This window comes from Musa acuminata, chromosome BXJ1-8, assembly GCF_036884655.1.
Source record: "Musa acuminata AAA Group cultivar baxijiao chromosome BXJ1-8, Cavendish_Baxijiao_AAA, whole genome shotgun sequence".
Taxonomy (NCBI): Eukaryota; Viridiplantae; Streptophyta; class Magnoliopsida; order Zingiberales; family Musaceae; genus Musa; species Musa acuminata.
In genome coordinates, this window is record NC_088334.1 from 11,978,134 (window position 1) to 11,997,040 (window position 18,907).

At 45.8% G+C, this 18,907-nt stretch overlaps 2 protein-coding genes across 6 annotated transcripts in view; one reads left to right on the forward strand and one right to left on the reverse strand.

Moving 5' to 3' along the window:
* Positions 1–1,914: 1,914 nt before the first annotated feature.
* LOC135587544 (probable protein phosphatase 2C 60) lies at positions 1,915–5,202 on the forward strand. 5 transcript variants are annotated; one of them, XM_065079085.1, is made up of 7 exons: positions 1,915–2,046; positions 2,141–2,244; positions 2,343–2,491; positions 2,682–3,085; positions 3,343–3,710; positions 4,372–4,608; positions 4,777–5,202. In XM_065079085.1, exons 4-7 carry the CDS (start codon positions 2,782–2,784, stop codon positions 5,044–5,046), a joined length of 1,179 nt encoding a protein of 392 aa, XP_064935157.1. In that variant the 5' UTR covers positions 1,915–2,046; positions 2,141–2,244; positions 2,343–2,491; positions 2,682–2,781; the 3' UTR covers positions 5,047–5,202. The 5 variants fall into 5 exon arrangements, with proteins under 5 accessions (XP_064935157.1, XP_064935155.1, XP_064935156.1 ...); XM_065079083.1 differs by having other exon boundaries at positions 2,141–2,491; XM_065079084.1 differs by having other exon boundaries at positions 1,918–2,046; positions 2,186–2,491.
* Positions 5,203–6,020: 818 nt separating this feature from the next.
* LOC135587545 (protein CHAPERONE-LIKE PROTEIN OF POR1, chloroplastic-like) overlaps positions 6,021–18,907 on the reverse strand; it is a 32,023-nt gene continuing 19,136 nt past the window's right edge. The window contains exon 3 of the mRNA XM_065079088.1: positions 6,021–6,452. Coding sequence (XP_064935160.1) covers positions 6,277–6,452 — 176 coding nt within the window. The 3' untranslated portion in view covers positions 6,021–6,276. The remainder of the gene's footprint in view (positions 6,453–18,907) is intronic.

Here is an 18,907-nt window from a genome sequence, read left to right on the forward strand (position 1 = left end):
TGTGAGAGGGGTTCATCCTCCCTTTGTTTGAGTCCGAGGAGCAGTGCCGCAGAGGGCTTTGGCCGTGCATAGGTTACGAAGTGGAGCTCGAAGTCATTGGCGAGCTGGACGAAGGAAGTGATCGTTCCGGTCTTCAAGCCGCCATACCACGCGTGGGCTGGCCCTCTTAGAGTGGTAGGAAACGCTCTGCACATCAGGGTATCAGAGGTTCCATATAGCGCCATTTGGGCGCGAAAAGCAGCTACATGGTCCGCTGGGTCAGTGGAACCATGGTAAGCATCCAGAGAGGGGAGCTGGAAGTCCGGGGGGACTGTCAGATCCCGTATCTCGGGTGAGAAGGGAGACCCTCGGTGTGCGTCCTCCCCGAGCTCTCCCTTGGATCTGCGAACCTCTTCCTGCGCCTCGTCGAGGCGCTGGCTGACGAAGCACAACTGGGCCCATAGGGAGTCCAAAGAGAGTGCCTCGGGTTCCGGGTGACTTCTCGGGTTTACCATCACTGGATCCCCGAGTGGGGCCGGTCGGACCCGAGGAGAAGTGGGGGGCTCCGGTAGTGTCATGTGGGCCCGAACGGGCGCCTTGCGTTGTCGCAGTGGTTCGATCGCGGGCGGGTGCACCGGATGAGAAACGAGCGGGATAATGGTTTACACCATTTCCATCAGAGCTCGGACTTGACGGGCGAGGTCCTGAAAGGCCTCGGGTGACACGGGCGTTGAGTCGGCTAGGGCACCGTCGGGTGGCGACAAGCCCGGGTCGTTGAATATTCGCCAATATCGTTCATAGGTCGTGGCGAGGTGTTCGTCACAATGGTCTCCGTGCGAGGGATGTCCCCCCGAGGCTTCGATCGGGTGTGACCTCTTAGCCGTGGGCTCATCTGAGCCGCTCGGGTGATCACCCGACATTCCGGGCCCTCCTTTAGCGCCAATCTGTTGCGGGAAACAACTTAGAGTTGTGGCCTCGGGGCCGACGCGGCTCGGTTCGGGTCCGGACGACGGGGGATCTTCCCGGGACGGCCTTCGAGTCCACGGGGTCGGTCTGGTGTGGCGGTCCGATCGGGACGGGGTCGCCATTTCCTCCGGGCAGGGACTCCTCGTCCGCGCATCCGGCGGGGACCCTCGGCTTCGCACCTGCACAAAGGTCGGGTCGGGAAGCACGACCCGACCCCTCCGACGATCAAGTTAGTGGATGCGGAGGGGATTTTTGTATGAAGAAGTGCTCTCTCCCCTTTCGTTTAGAACTCGGGGGTATTTATAGGTAAGTTTAGTGTTACCTGATGTGCCTGCCCGCTGGAGCAGGATCGTACCTCTGATGGCGTCTGACATTGTCGTTGGCGTTGCGTGGAGAACCGAACTGCCGCAGGATATGGGCGAGCCTCGATCGTCGTCCTCCTCTGCCCCGGCCAAGCGTGCGGGGTCAGGCAACGATGAAGTCGTTGTTTGAGAGTGGGTGACGTCGGCGCACATCGAGTCGGCATTATTGCCCTCTTCCTCGGGCAGAGTGTCGTCCAAGCGTAATTGACGTCGTGGCGCGTCATGTCGCCATTATTACCCTCATCAATAATTATTTGAATTCATCGATTATTTTGACATCGAGATCGAACCCTCGAGCATTACGAGTGCTATGTGGATGGCACATCCATGATGGCTGAATGTCCAGGATGACATTGAGATGATGTCGGATGGATGGCGTGACATAATGTCGGATCATCGACATGTGAGAATTGTTATTTTGTTAATTAAAAAAATGCTTTTACGTCAAATCATAGATGAAAAGAAGCACGAGTTAAATCGCGAGAATTTCACTCGGTCAGTCTCTCCGTTACGACCGGGGAGATTCCTATTTTCCTGTACGGCATGGCATCCATCAAGCTTCCCTCGGGGGCTATATAATCCCATGAACTCGTTCTTCTGAGTCGGTCAACCTAAACACAGCGACGAGTGTCTCCTGTCAGTTATCCCCTGAGCTCTGATGCAGATGAGCAATCAGACGTAGAGCAGAAAGGAGGCTCCTTTTGCCTTCTCTCCGCCCTGGTTCTGCGGAATCAGAAAGGTAAGCATCGTGCGTTTGTGTTTCTGATCTCATGGCATTGTCTCTCACAAATTCTAATCTTAGAAACGTGTTCATTATAAATCTGATTTTTTAGTGAGAGATAATGGTGAGAACTGCGGCTAAAAGTGTCCTCTCACAGAGAGAGAGAGAGAGAGTCACTGTAAAGAGAGCGAGGAGGAACGATGGCAACATAACCCCGTAAACTTTTCCCAAGTGATTCAGTCACTTTTAGTAGCGGAAGAGCGATTCTTTGTTATTTATCCCGAGCTTCTTCTTCTGATTCTTTCCCCCGGCAGAGCTCGACGACGACGAGCGATTAGAACTGAGGCAAAAAGGAAGCTCCTTCGCGTTCTCTCCTGTTTGTTCCTGAGGATTTCTTGGACAAGTTTTTTCTTTGCTTCTTCTTCTTTCTCACGCATCCCATGCGATTTGGTGGCTCCCAAAGGTGCGGTTTTTACTGTTTCTTTTCTTTCCCTTTTTTTGCTTTGCCAACAAGTTTTGCTTCAATTCCTTTCTATTTGGTGGTATTACTCCATTGCCAAGATCAAAGAAAGGGGAAAGGAACGATCTTGCTGACATTAACGAGGGCAAATCCGGGTTTTGAGTGTTCTTTTTCCTCGTTTACCTGATTGCAGGGGAATTTGAAGACAAGGCAGCAATCGTCGAGATCGATGGATCGATGTTGTCGGGTGGTGGAAGGTGTTCTGGGGTGAGACGAGTGAGGTGGAGGCGCTTATGGACCTGCTCCGATACTGCTGGGGGCCGTCGTTAGCTCACTACGTCAACTCGGGCTCCGACGCCGTCGGGCGGCGGGACGGGCTGCTCTGGTACAAGGACTCAGGGCGGCACACGTGCGGCGAGTTCTCCATGGCCGTCGTCCAGGCCAACAACTTGCTCGAGGACCAGAGCCAGATCGAGTCAGGGCCGCTGAGCTCGGGTGAGTTGGGCTTATATGGCACATTTGTCGGGATCTATGATGGGCACGGTGGTCAGGAGACCTCGCGGTATGTCAACGATCATCTGTTCCACCATCTCAAGAGTAAGGTTCTGCAGCCGGAAGCTAATCCTTCTTCATCTGCTTCGCTACTTTTTCTTCTCATTGCATCTGTTGCTGCTGGTGAAAACCTGCCCGCATTCAATCCATTACCATCACCATCACCATCACCATTTGAGCTTTGCATACTAAATGTGCAGAGCGGTTATTGCACCTTCATATGACATGTTCTGATTCTAACATTCAAGAAACAACAACAATCCACCAAGTTTTCGACTGATTTCGCAGCAAATTGCTGTCAGGATTTGCGTCGGAACAGCAGACGATCTCTGTTGACGTTATTCGAAAGGCGATCCAAGCTACAGAGGAGGGGTTTTTAGCTCTGGTCGCCAAACAATGGCCTGCGAAGCCTCAGATTGCAGCTGTGGGTTCTTGCTGCCTGCTCGGCATAATCTGCAGCGGAACACTATACATTGCCAACCTTGGGGATTCTCGTGTTGTTTTGGGGAGGCTTGTGAAGGCAACCGGAGAAGTTCTTGCTGTACAATTATCGGCAGAACACAATGCAGGATTGGAGTCAGTCAGACAAGAATTGTGTTCTCTGCATCAGAATGATCCTCAAATTGTAGTCTTAAAACATGATGTTTGGCGTGTCAAAGGCCTCATTCAGGTAATGGACTACTTTGCTCATGCAGCACAGAGATCAAAAACTCAACATTGCTAGATCTTAGCTGCCACCTACTTATTTTGTTTGAATGTTTCATCCTTATCATGTTAGTGTTTCTCGAGTTGAATCGCATTTTTGCTTGGTAATGCACCTAACACTGGTTTCTTCTGTAGCCTAGCTTAGGTGTAGGATGGTATGGATCCTGTTTTCTTTATCTTCTTCTGACTTTTCTGCTACAGTTGATTAAGTAATGATCGATACATACAATTGTTCGTCATTGTCTACGCAGAGTTTAGTATAAATTAAGTGAGTTTTCGATGGACATGAACTCTATGAAAAGACAAGGGTTGCTTGAGAAAAAGATTGAGGATGAGGAAATACATCTGATTTCTTTTTCTATGTTCATTTACTGAATACAAAAACACAGGTGATGTTGGCCAAATAAGACCAATTAATCTTACAATGCACCTCATGCGGCACAGTGAAGTATGTTGATGCCTATGCAACTAGTTTTGGTGCTATAGATCGATACACTAGGTTATGTTCTTGATGCTACAACAGAAATAGCCAAACGCTAAATGCTCAGAATGCAAAGATTGTGTTCTTCTCTTTTCATCCAAAAATTGGTCATGTATCCACAGGATGTATGATTGTTTTGGTGCAGGTTTCTAGGACGATCGGAGACGCATATCTCAAAAGGGCAGAGTTCAACAGGGAGCCTCTGCAAGCCAAGTTTTGCCTTCAAGAACCTTTCAAGAAGCCAATACTTAGTTCTGAACCCTCCATTTCTGCACAACCGCTGCAACGAGAAGACCAGTTCCTTATATTTGCCTCCGATGGCCTTTGGGAGCACCTAAGCAATCAGGAGGCAGTCGACATCGTTCAACACCATCCCCGCAGCGTATGTTGTGCATTCTTCACGTCTATTAGACCATTGGTCACTAGACCAGCTCTGAACGTTCGATCTTTGTGCTTCTTATGGTTTTCGTATGATTATGGTATAGTGATGAGTTGAGACATTACGGCTTTGTTGAATCGATACTCTTGTATCGTTGGTTGATTGGTGCAGGGGAGTGCCAGGAGGCTGGTTAAAGCTGCACTGCAAGCAGCCGCAAAGAAGAGGGAGATTAGGTGCTCCGACCTTGAGAAGATCGATCGAGGGGTTCGCAGGCACTTCCATGATGACATGACTGTGATTGTTGTGTTCCTCAATTCAAATCTTACAAGCAGGGTGAGCTCGATCCGAGGTCCAAAGACGTCGATCAGAGGTGGTGCTATCAGTCTGCGTCCAAACTCTCTCACGCCATATGCCAAGCTCATACATCACAATAATTCTTGATTTCCTGTACTATAGTAAAGCAGATCCACCTACATGGCTCCCTTAGAGCGAAGTCGTTGTTGATGAGAGCTGCTAATAAGATTAAGCAGCTCTTTGCCTGTTTATATCTGCTTCGGTACAAATTACATGATGCGGCAAATCATTTCCAGCTTTCTAGTGCTCCTTGTTTAGAGGAATGCAATCTCTACGAACTTCTAGCTATTCTTTTTGTACTTTCTTCTTTGGGTTTGTCGTTCTTCGGGTTATGGCTAATTACTGCTCTGCTCTTAAGCTATGATGCAGTACATCAAATTCGTAGCATTAAATATTAATCTTCCTTCATTAGGTTGAAAATGAGTGCCTAATCTAGAAGAGGCTATCGTGCAGTCTGAGAATAACATAGTTGTCATTATACATCTTGATGTTTAATACAGGTTAATCCCTTCAAATATTAAGATCCTGTACATGCCATTTTGTTTGATATCCATCCACAAAATACAGGTTAGATATTTCTAATCATGATTAACATTAGTTTGTTTTAAGTATATTTCTAATATATATATATATATATATATATATATATATATATATATTAGAATTTTAACCAACAGTTATTTTACGAAAGCTAATGAAAATTAAATGCAATGGTGTATATGAAAGGATTTAGGTTTCCAAAAGATGTAAATGCTGAATTTGTAAAAACAAAAAAGTAGAATGACATATACAAAAATCACCTACAAATCCTTGTTTTTTTTCAATGAATCAGAGAGAAAACACTTGAATCATTCAACAAATTGCATGGTACGGAAAAAGGTATCCTTTTCCAATAATTTCTACCCTACTTGTAATTTACCAGTCCCTAAAAGTAGGAAAAAATGAGACTGAAAGAAGAATTATTTTAGCTCACTAAACAACCATTTAAACGGCATTCAAAGGCTGTTTGGATTGCCTACATATAATGTGACGATTTCACCAGCACAGACACAAATGCACAGTTAGAGAACCAAAGTTCAGCAGAACCGTATACAGGTGACAACTACAGAATTCAAAGCAGCCAACACAAATGCACAATTTGACCTTTGATCTACATACGTGCATATACCTATACTGTTTTAAAAGATCAAGTACTACATGGTTGCTATGCAAATTATTTTCAACATTCTGGATACAGTTGGTGGCTCTAATCATGATGAACAATGTACAAGAAAAATGGTTTCAGCTAATTGCAGGACACATGACTATTATTTGAACCTATCTTAGATACACAGACACCAAGAACTGTGAGAAGAGAATGAACTCGCTCACGACTACTGCAGGTGAATGAAGACCATAGAAAGGAACTATATCCACCTGCAACCAATGCTCAACTGCTGATCCAATTACCGCGCCTACCACAATGCCCCCGATAGTGATTACCGCCGCTTTTCCTGCAAAAAATGGCTCAAAAACCTCATTTCTAGATTCAGAATATGCAGCAGCGCGGAACATATTAAAACGGTAGCAAAAGCATGTGATGACATTAACATTACATTTCATGGTTTCCACTGGTGAGAAAGCTCTGTATGAGGATCGGTCAAGTAAAATTTGTCATTACAAGTTAACCAGACTTCATGCATGGGGGGCACTTCTGCATTTAGCAATGGAAAAAAGATAGGTGCTCGATGGGAGAATTATCATGGGCAGAACTGACATCCTAAACCTCAAACTAGTACTTTTTGTAATAGTATCTAGTTGGTTTGCTAATATACTCCGTCTTCATGAGAGAAACCTAGACAGTAACTAGTATTTGCTAGATGGCAAGTTCACTTTGCTCTGCAAGTAATTTATTGCAGATTCTTTGTGGCTATATACATAATGGTCATACTGGTCAGCTATAGAACTTTGAACTTTGGTTGATGGATTGAACCATGTTAAGATCCACACCAGCCCTGACCATGGCTCACCAAACACAATACGAGTTCGCCAGTGGCTGTTTAGCTCTTCCATCAAGTAGTTGGAAAGAGGAGAGTCTTGGCTACTGATTGACATGTGGAGGAGAGGAAGAATGGGAAGAAGTGCCATCAGCGAGTTGCCTAACTTAGGACACAACAAACAACAAGAAGAAATCATAAGCATCCCAAATCTCAGGGTCAACTCCTTGGATATTTTTCCCATCATTGAGCTTTGTTGAGAGCAATTCACTCGATAAATCGATCCTCGATTGTTTGTTTTATTCATTGCTGACTGTTTTTTTTCATTGCACGACAGATACCATTGGAACAACTAATATGGGTCTAAAGTGATTGCTATTAAAGGTGAGATAGGTGTGTGTGTGGACTTGTGGATAGGTCTAATAGAATACGGATGGTGGAATCACGCTATTGTTCATACATGATATGGCTGGATTACCATCTGAAAGGATATTGATGAACCAAACAATGGGCCACAGTGACATTTCTCATGTTCATTTTGCTCTTGAAGGAAACATATAGGGTCGAATAATTCTGGCATGTTCCTTAATTACTTTGGAATATGGAAGTTAACAACATCATCAAGGCTCACATGATCTCTAGAATCATTCCCTAATAGATGGCACATGGGACATATCTTATAGAGGCGGCTCCATCTTATGATGCACATATGCATTCATGGGAAGCTCTTCTTACTTGGCCCACTACCTGCATGTTCATCGTTCTGAGTTGGCTATGAAACCATAATTGTCAAAACTCAATAAAAAACATGTGGTTTTTACACCCAAATACAACTCAGGAATCAGTGTTTGAAGGTAGGTAATAGCTTGATTAACTTATTTGATAACTATTTGTAGCAAACATCTAATGCCTTTTCAGATCCCAGACAAAGACGTCCACTAGATTGATCCAACATGTGGCCTACTAATGCAATAACTGATATAGCATGTGACCTCAATTGTCACAATTGTTATGCTTCAAGTCTTTTCCTTTGCAAATATATTTAATCTAATAATGTCAAGGTTAAAGGTGTAATTACAAAGAGAGGAAGGCTAATTAAAATCAGTTTTAAGTCTCACTATGGTTTCAAGTGTTAGGTACAGAATTTATCTTAGATAAAGAGTTTCGACCTTGCTGTTCGGTCATGATTTACTGTTCGGTCATGATTTACGTATACTGCAAAATATTTTTGACATGTAATTGCCTAAATAGCAACCAAGGGAACCAATAAAATATTTTGTTTCTTGTAAAAAAGGTGATTCGACTCTATGGAAGCTGATCAGCTGAAATAAGACATCATGGAGATAGCATGAATAGAACAGGCTCTTGCTAGTCATAGGTGTCCTGCAAGCCAATCACGTGAGTGATGACACGTGTGACATGACACGTACTCTTTTTGTTTATTATATTATTATGACATTCTCTCACTTTATATATATATATATATATATATATATATATTGTGATGTCCATGGATATGTGCATTGGGAATCGGATCGCGATGAGATCACGATAATGAGACCAATTCACCTTTAAACGCACCCTAAATAATCCTGGTCATAGGTTACTCGAGAGAGACATCGAGATAACCGAACAGACTGGTGTGCTATATACTCGTCCATATGATAGAGGCAACTGGTCCCATAGTTGCTCGTGTGGGGATACTAAGGATACAGTGCAGGTGCTCATTAAAGAATGAGTTCATTAATTGATCCGCTCACGGAATACTAGATGGTTGATGATGCCTTATTGTCAGATAGCGATTCCGTAGTCCCAGTAGTGTATCTAGTCCTTAGACTTGAGACACCAAGGATGTCCTGTATGAGTACTCCACTCTTTGATATCATACTTATAGGTTTGGAAGTTCCAAATCTAGTACAACCGGTTATTGGGAATGGCAGCCAACCTTACGAGGGCTATTGAGTGTCGATAAAAGATCATCCGCTCTCGGTATCATGAGAGGAATATCCTATGTGTTCTTGCTCAAACAAATCCTTGGCCAAGGTCATTCGGATTAAGAGAAAAAGAGTTCTCCAAGAGAATCCGATTAGAGCGAGACTCAAGGAGAAACCGTATAGGCTTGACAGCACCATGCTCGGTATATAATCTCTGGGATATTAGATGAATGAGGGGCTATAGATACATGGTAACTGAGGACAGATAGGTTCAAAGGATTGGATTCCCCTGTATCGTCTGGGAACTAAGGCGTAGTGGCCTAGTACGTTCGTAGTCGATGAGTCGAGTGAATTGTTATTGAGATAATAATTCACTAAGCTGGAAGGAGTTCTAACAGGTGTGACTTACGGTCAGCTTGATATTGGGCCTAGGGGGCCACACACATATGGTAGGTGTTGCGACGAGTAGAGGTTCGGATATGAGATATCCGCTGGAGCCCCAATCTTATTGGATATCCAATAAGCTTCTGAATTATTGGATCCCATGGATAAGATCCAATAAGAGCTAATAAGAGATTATTGGGTAAAGACTCACTAATCTAAGAGGCTTGGGTAATTGGATGGAGATCCAGTACCCAATAGGGCAGAATCCATTATGGTTAACTGGGAGCCTCTATAAATAGGAGGGAACTAAAGGCCCATAGGCTAGGGTTTCTTGGTTGCCACCTCCTATTCTCCTCTCCCCTTCTCCTCCTCGAAGAGCAGGCGTGGAGATTTGAGGAGCGTCGTGGTAGCCCTACTGTGTGGATCACCACTAGAGAGGAGGACACTTGACCTTCTTTATCCTCTCCAACAGATCTATAGGGATTCAGAGATATACGATCTCCCTATGTAACACAACTTTCTGATATGTGATTTTGCGGGTTTCGCGCAACAATCTTCGCACGACGACGAACACATATTGGGAAATTTGGGTTTTTATTTTTTTGTTCTTCCGCTGCGCATGTGATGTCGGCCCTAGATTTCCATACAGTGGTATCAGAGCGGGGTTGTTCATGCGAAAAATTGGTTTTGAACTACGTGTGTTGTGTTATAGGAAGAGATATTGTCATCAAAATCGTTGACGCAAAAGGTGAGAGAGGGCAGCAATGAGGCCTGGCCACTTGCGTGCTGGTGGCTAGAAGGGCAGCAGCCGGCAGCCTGTAGCTCGCAGGCAGGCAGCCGCACGGGCGGGGCAACGATGCCTACGAGCGCTGCACCTACGGGGGCGGCGGTGCCCGCAGGGGCGGCACCCCCTCCCCCCGGCATCGTGGCCGTCGTCGGCAAGGTGGCGACGACCACAACGCAGCAAGCGTAGGGAAGGGGTTTAGGGTCTTTGGGCAGAAGGCATTTTTGCCCCTTGGAATTTAAGAAATTCTAATTTTTGTCCTTTTATCCAAATTACAAAAATACCCCTCATAATTTAAAAAATTCTCTACATGTCCCTAATTTCAAAAAATATTAATTAATTAAAAAAAGTAATTAATTATTTTTATTATTATCTAGTAGTCCTACATAACGATATTTACATGTGATATATGATGTGGACGGATGATTATGGACTATGTGATGTGTGTGTACACATGATTATTATTATTATTGGGGCCTACGAGCCTCCAATTTTATTCTCGTTTATTTTCGAGCCTGCATGCCTATGATTAATTGTAATCACACGAGGAGGCGCAACGGGAGCGTAGAAGTGATAGCGGGACCCACGAGGCCGGGACAGACGATCGCAATGCATGGAGACGCACCAAGATGCTGACAGAATTGACGAGGACGAGATGGACCATCACAAGGCATAGAGATACGCCTTGATTATTATCTAGTAGTCCTACATAACGATATTTACATGTGATATATGATGTGTACGGATGATTATGGACTATATGATGTGTGTGTACACATGATTATTATTATTATTGGGGCCTCGAGCCTCCAATTTTATTCTCGTTTATTTTCGAGCCTGCATGCCTATGATTAATTGTAATCACACGAGGAGGCGCAACGGGAGCGTAGAAGTGATAGCGGGACCCACGAGGCCGGGACAGACGATCGCAATGCATGGAGACGCACCAAGATGCTGACAGAATTGACGAGGACGAGATGGACCATCACAAGGCATAGAGATACGCCGCTGCACACATAGATCTTGATGTGAGTGATTTGACCCACTAGCTCGGGCCTGATCACATTAGGAAATGGTCCATGATCATCTGGTGTGATTGCTCATGTGATGTGTGATTATTTATACACTTACTCTACATATATATATATATATATATATATATATTTGCATGCAATGTAGATATATATTAAATATGTATGTGTGTGACACGTCATATTAGGAGACCAAATTAAAAATCCCCTCCCTTTATAATATTAAGTCAGTAAACATGAAGCAATTAGATTGACCCACGTTGTCACGGACAAACTTCTAAACAAGATGTTTGATGTAATGCTCATGTATGTCCGTGTCTTTTGGCATGTTCATGCCTTGTACAACATGGAGGGGGGCAGCCGAAGGCTTAATAATCCCATTTTAGTTGGGTTGGTGGCCTCTTTAGGCTTGTAAATAAAGGTTGTGTAATGTGGACACGTGCGAGAGATTTTCGGTCTGTAATGGACCATTTTACCCTTTGTTGTGCCACTGTTCAGAGCTTGTAAAGTCTGTTTGTAATTTGCATTGTCTATGAAGTGTTTTTCGGAGATGTTTGCTTGTGGATCCCGATTGAGGCGTTCTCTCTAGCCCGTTCTCTCTTTTGTTGGTCCTAAGGGACAATGGGAGACTTCGGGGAGGCTGACCTTTGCGGACGGACACGCAAGGGTGCCGCACGACTTAGGCAAAACCAGCTAAGTCCGTGACAACGTGGCCTTCCATCGTTATAGGTAGGGACCGATTCTCGACGTAGGTTGAGTTGGTCGAGTCACTCGTGGCTCACCTATTTCGTGATTTGCTATCTTGCCTACGACATAGAGATGTCACCGATGACCTGAGGACATGGTATGCTTAGTCGAGTCACCCGAGGGCATATTGTTGAATTAGACTCATCTTCTAACGATGGTGATAACTTAACCGAACACCATGGATGGTCGAGTCACTCAAGGTCATGGTGATTCGGAGGTCGAATAGGACGGGAATCACAAAGAGTTGTGATTGGCAAGAGTTGCCTACCTTTACGGGCTTAGCGTAATTGGTCGAGTCACTCAAGGTTACGTTAAGACGCCGATTGGATCCCAATCACCACAAGAGATCTGCTGGGGGTCTCCAATTCACATACCAGAGGGAGTTGTGTGATTTGCGAGAAAATAGTTGGAGTAGATTAAGATAGAAGTCCTTATCTTAATTATTTGTTTTTCTACAAAATCTACATGTTATTTATTTCTACTACATCTTTATTTTCAGAAATATGTCATATTTAAATCCCTTACGAGGCATACTTGATGTCAACCGCCTCACTGGTCTAAATTACTCTTATTGGCTCTACAACCTGAGAATCGTTCTCACAGCGGAAAAAATCGCGTACGTCCTTGATACAGTGATGCCTACGCCCGAGGAAGGGGCAAACAAGGATGAGATCGCTCGCTACGTGAAGTACATAGACGATTCCACTCTTGCTCAATATTACATGTTGGGCTCTATGACTCCGGAGTTACAGAGATAGCATAAAAACATGGATGCTAGATCCATTCTCCTATATCTCCGCAAATTATTTGAGGAACAGGGAATGACTCAATGATATGAAATATCCAAGTGTCTCTTCCGTATTAGGATGACTAAGGGGACACCGGTTCAGAACCATGTCATAAAGATGATTGAGCTGATAAAGAAACTCATAGGTCTAGGGATGGCCCTAAAGAATGACATGTATGTAGACTTTGTACTTCAGTCCCTACCAGATTTCTTTTCTCAGTTCATAATGAATTTTAATATGAACAAGCTTGAGGTGACTCTCCCTGAGCTCCTCAATATGTTGAGGGAGGCAAAGAGCACCATCAAGAAAGAGAAATTAATTCTCTGTGTTGGTGTGGCATTATAGGCCAGGTCATATTCATGAGAGAAGGATTCAAAAGTTGCTAAAGGATGAATAACTAGATCCATTCGACTATGAGTCATATGCAACTTGCGAGCCTTGCCTTCGTGGAAAGATGACCAACTCTCCATTCAGTGGAACTGGAGAGAGAGCCACAAAGTTGTTGGAACTCATACATAGTGATGTATGTGGTCCCATGTCAACTCATTCCATAAGTGGTTACTCCTACTTCATTACTTTTACTGATGATTTCTCAAGGTATACACATATGTACTTGCTGAAGTATAAGTCCGAGGCCTTCGAGAAATTCAGGGAGTATAAGAATGAAGTGGAGAATCAAACTGGAAAGAGTATCAAGACTCTTCGATCAGATCGTGGAAGTGAGTACTTGAGTACAGAGTTTACCCAGTTCCTCAAGGACCATGACATAATGTCTGAGTGGATACCTCCTTATACACCCCAGCTCAATGGTGTATCCGAAAGGAGGAATCACACACTATTAGACGTGGTGCGATCCATACTGAGTTTCGTCGACCTCCCCATCTCAATCTGAGGATATGCCCTAGAGACCGTAGCTTACCTTCTGAATAGAATTTCAACTAAGTTGGTGGTATCTACTCCATATGAGATATGGAAAGAGAAAAAGTCTGATCTTAAGGTTGTTAAGATTTGAGGTTGTCTTGCCCACATTAAAAGACACAACCCCGATAAGTTAGAATCAAGGACGGAGCGGTGCAAGTTCGTGAGATACCCCAAGGAAACTTATGGGTATTATTTATATTATTTCGAGGACCAAAAGGTCTTTGTAGCCAAGAGAGAGATGTTCCTTGAGAAGGAACACATTCTTGGCGGAGACAATAGGAGCGTGATAGAGTTGAGGAAGGTTAGAGAACCTAGCTCAAGCACCAGTCCACAGCCCGAGTCTGTTCAGGTACCTAGCACACAAGTTCCGACTTTATGTAAGTCCGACAAAGTATCTCATCCTCCTGAGAGATATATGGGACATATTAGAGGAGAGGATTGTCACGAACAAACTTCTAAACATGATGTTTGATGTAATGCTTATATATGTCCGTGTCTTTTGGTATGTTCATGCTTTGCACAACATGTAGAAGGACGGTCGAAGGTTTAGCCCCATTTTAGTTGGGTTTGGTGGTCGTTTTAGGCTTGTAAATAAAGGTTGTGTCATGTGAACACTTGTGAGAGATATTCGGTCTGTAGTGGACCATTTTGACCCTTTGTTGTGCAACCGTTCAGAGCTTGTAAAGTCTGTTTGTAATTTGCATTGGTTATGAAATGTTTTCTGAAATGTTTGCTTGTGGAAACCGAGTGAGGCGCTTTCTTTAACCCGTTTTCTCTTTTGTACGTCCTAAGGGACCATGGGAGGTTTCAGGGAGGCTAACCTTTGCAGACGGACACGTAAGGGTGTCGCACGACATAGGCAAAACCAGCTGCAAAGGCGGGTACTCTTGAAGAATATGTCACAATGCTACTATTCAAGTTGCCATAAAGGGAGCAGTGCGCAACAGAGATTGTGCTGGTAGGGGCAAAGGTCCAGGATCCAAATAATGGTACACCAATTTCAGCGAAGTCGGTAGACTTCGGGAGCTACTAGGCGACGGACTGTCCTAGAGCTGTGTTTCGTTTGAGTGTGACCCGAGAGCGGGTGGACGAAGGCCAATTGCCAAAGGAGCGAACAAAATTGAAGGTGGAAGAGACCATGCGATGTGTTGGCAGAGGCCACACATGGAGGGATCACAATCCGAGTTCATCCCACAATGATCAGACTGCAATGGAGATGTCACCAGGAAGCGACATGGTGCAGCGGATCGTGGTGGAACAGTTCGTGGCAATGCGATACGCACGAATATAGTCCTGTGAGGTATCATACGGAGGTATGATTGGGAGCTATCGGGAGCTCCACTTCTGTCACGGCCTTAGCTGGAATTGCCTAAGGCGTGAGGCACCCTTGCGGCCAAAGGCGCGAACTTAGCTTGCGTTGCCTAAATCGTGAGTCACCCTTGCGACAAAGACGCGAACTTAGCTTGCGTTGCCTAAGTCGCGCTTCGCCCTTGCGATATTGCTCCGCAAGGATCAGCCCACTTGTAACCTCTCGCAAGTCCCGAAGGACCTGTAAAAGAGAAAGTTGGTTAGTTCGAAAGAACGAGCAACGGACAAGTCCCGAAGTCTCGCGAAAAGGGGAAGCTTTACAAGCAATTCAGCGAGCACCTTGTGTGCACAAGAGAAAAGAGGGAGAGGGAGAAAACAAGGCTTTAGAAGGATGAACGAACAGCTGCAAGCCCACAAACAGCCGCTCACCTGGTCCCGGGCGCAAAGACAAGTTCCCGTAAAGGCCACGTGCGAACTTGCGAAAGAGAGTTCAACGTCCGGTATATAACCGAAGCCCCATCCAGCCCTGTGCCACCCGGGGGGTTCAAAGGGGCTGAGATGGCTGACGTTTTGGTGAGTGGAGGCAGATTGCAGAAATCAGCCCGCGGAACGCGAAAACGGAGCTGTTTTGGGCTGTTTTGGAGCTGTTTTGCTCGGTTCGGTGAGCGGTCGCTTTGTAACGCTGCAGCTTGTTCGAACTTACATTTTTACAAGCAAAATGACCCAAAACCAAGAGAAAACATGCTGTCAAGCAGCTGTACATGTAGGTGTGAGCGACGAACGGTTCGTTGAACGGAGTTGTTGCGGGTGCGCGACGACCGTTCGTGACATTCTCCCCCACTTAAACTGTCGACGCCCTCGTCGACGCTTGTTAGTAGTGGTTGATAACTTCTTCTTCTTCATGTCGCAGGGCGTTTTCAGGCTCCCAACTGGCTTCAGTTCGGGGAAGCTTTCGCCACTTCACCAAGTACTCTATCTGCTCAGCTCCGTTGGGTAGCTTCATCTTGCGGTCCGCTAGAATGGTTTCCACTCGCTTCTCGTAGGAGGCTGTGATGGGAGGTAGCCGAGTTGGAACACTTCGAGAAGCATCTTGCGGATCCGAATGGTAGGCCTTCAGGTTGCTGGCGTGAAGAACATTGTGAATTTTGAACCACACCGGCAACTGCAACTTGTAAGAAACATTGCCTACCCTGCTGATAATTGGGAAGGGCCCTTCATACTTACGCACCAATCCTTTGTGAACTCTGTTCCTGAAGAATTGGAGTGATGCTGGTTGGAGCTTTACCAACACCAAATCGCCAACTTTGAACTCTTGCGGTCGCCTTCCCAAGTCGGCCCACTTCTTCATCCTCTTTGCCGTCTTCTCCAAGTAAGCCCGCGCAATATCTGCATTTCGATGCCACTCCTTTACGAAATGATAGGCTGAAGGACTACTTCCAGTATACCCAATTGCCATGGTGTGCAGAGTCGACGGTTGTTGTCTTGTGATAATTTCGAAGGGGCTCTTGTTGGACGCAGAGCTCCGCTGCAAGTTGTAGGAGAATTGGGCAATGTCCAATAGCTTCACCCAATCTCGTTGATTGGCACTCACGTAGTGCTGGAGATATTGCTCCAAGAGCGAGTTTATTCTTTCAGTCTGACCATCCGTCTGGGGGTGGAGGCTTGTAGAGAAGTATAACTTTGACCCCAACAATTTGAATAGCTCGGTCCAGAATCGTTCCAGGAACCGAGCATCTCGATTACTAATGATATTGTGCGGGACTCCCCAATACTTCACTATATCCTTCATCATCAGTCTGGCCGCCTCTTCTGCTGAATAGTGTAGGGGAGCAGCAATGAAAGTTGTATACTTTGAAAACCGATCGACCACCACGAGTATCGATCCGAGTCCCCCTACAGGTGGCAAGCTTGATATGAAGTCTAAGGAAATGCTCTCCCATGGACTTTCTGGTACGGGCAACGGCTCCAAAAGTCCCACCGGCTTCCGCTGCTCCACCTTGTCTTGTTGGCAAATAAGGCATGTTCGAACATACTCCTTCACATCAATCCCCATCTTTGGCCAGTAGAAGGCCCTCTCCACGAGAGCCAACGTTCTGTGAATTCCGGGGTGTCCAGCCCAAAGGGAATCATGACACTCTTTTAAGAGTTAACGCCTTAAATTATCCATTCGGGGAACATAAACCCTATTCCCTTTTGTGTAAACAAGTCCCTCCTGGACCCAAAATCGTCGTGCCTTGCCTTCTTTGATGAGCTGCATCAGGATAACTACCTGGGGATCACTATACAGTCCATCTCTGATTCGGGAAAGGAAGTTGGAGTGTAACTGACTTGCTTGGCCTCTGCCCTCCAGTTGTGTAGCATTCACGCATTCCACTTTCCGACTCAGTGCATCGGCCATGACATTCGCCTTCCCGGGCTTGTATTCCATTGCCATATCAAATTCAGCCAGGAAGTCCTGCCACCGTGCCTGCTTTGGGGAGAGCTTCTTCTGAGTTTGGAAATAGCTCAGGGCGATGTTGTCTGTCCTCAGCACAAATCGTGACCCGAGAAGGTAGTGTCGCCAAACTCGTAGACAGTGGATCACTACTGTCATCTCCTTCTCATGCACTAGATACCGCCGCTCGGTCTCGTTGAGTTTACGACTCTCGTAGGCCACCGGATGACCTTCCTGCATGAGTACCCCCCCGATAGCAAAGTCCGAAGCATCTGTGTGGACTTCAAACGGCTCTCCATAGTTTGGCAATTTGAGCACTGGTTCTTCTAGAACAGCAGCCTTTAGATCCTGGAATGCTATCTCACATTTGTCAGACCACTTCCAAGGTTGCTCCTTCTTCAGCAACTCCGTCAGTGGGGTTGCCCGCTTCGAATATCCCGTAATGAAGCGTCGATAGTAGTTGACGAATCCAAGGAAGGATCTCAACTCTGGCACCTTCTTTGGAGTTTGCCATTCCGCAACTGCTTGCACCTTCGACTTATCCATCCGAATGGAGCCATCACCGATTCGATGCCCCAAGAATAGGATCTCAGTTTGAGCAAAGTAGCATTTCTCCTTTTTTATGAACAAAGTGTTCTCCCTGAGAACCTTGAAAATCGTCCGAAGGTGCTTGACGTGCTCCTCGAGCGTTTAGTTGTAGACGACGATATCATCCATGTAGACGACCACGAACTTATCCAGATACTCCTTGAATAGCTGGTTCATGAGAGTACAGAATGTGGTCGGAGCGTTGGTTAAGCCGAAAGGCATCACCAAGAACTCAAATGCTCCATATCTGGTCACACAAGTAGTCTTTGCTTCGTCGCCTTCAGCAATGCGCACCTGCCAATATCCCGACCGAAGGTCGAGTTTTGAGAAATACTTCGCCTTGCCCAATTGGTCGAACAAGTCTGCAATGAGCGGGATGGGATACTTGTTCTTCACTGTTACTTTATTGAGGGCTCGGTAGTCGATGCATAATCGGAGGCTCCCATCTTGTTTCTTCTGGAAGAGAACTGGAGCTCCGAAAGGTGCTTTTGAGCTGTGGATGAGATCACCGCTTAGCAGTTCACCTAACTGCTTTCTGAGTTCTGCCAACTCTGGCGGGGGCATGCGATAGGGTGGTCTCACTGGAGGCTTCACTCCTGGCTCCAGCTCGATACTGTGATCCACGCCTCTACGTGGTGGAAGAGTCTTCGGCAACTCGGGTGGCATAACGTCTTTGAACTCCTTCAGGACGTTTGCCACCATAGCAGGTTCTTGAATGACCTCTTCGTTGAGTGGCTCTAGCTTCATAGCAGCCACGAATGTCCGTTCGCCCTTTCGCACCCCTTTCTTCAATTGTAATGCCGAAATGTGTTGGGGCTCCTTGGTTCCTCTCCGAGAGACGGGAACCACGCAGGGGTCATCGCCTCCCATCATACATAGGGAATTCAAGAATGGCATCGGCACCAACTTCGCCGCGTGCATAAACTTCATTCTAAGAATCACTTGGAAGTCGTCCAGTGGCACGGCCATCATGTTGGTGTTCCCGCTCCATGTTCCGATTTTGATGGGAACTCCCTTCGCCAACCCGGAGATTCGCCTGGCCTCCGAGTTCAC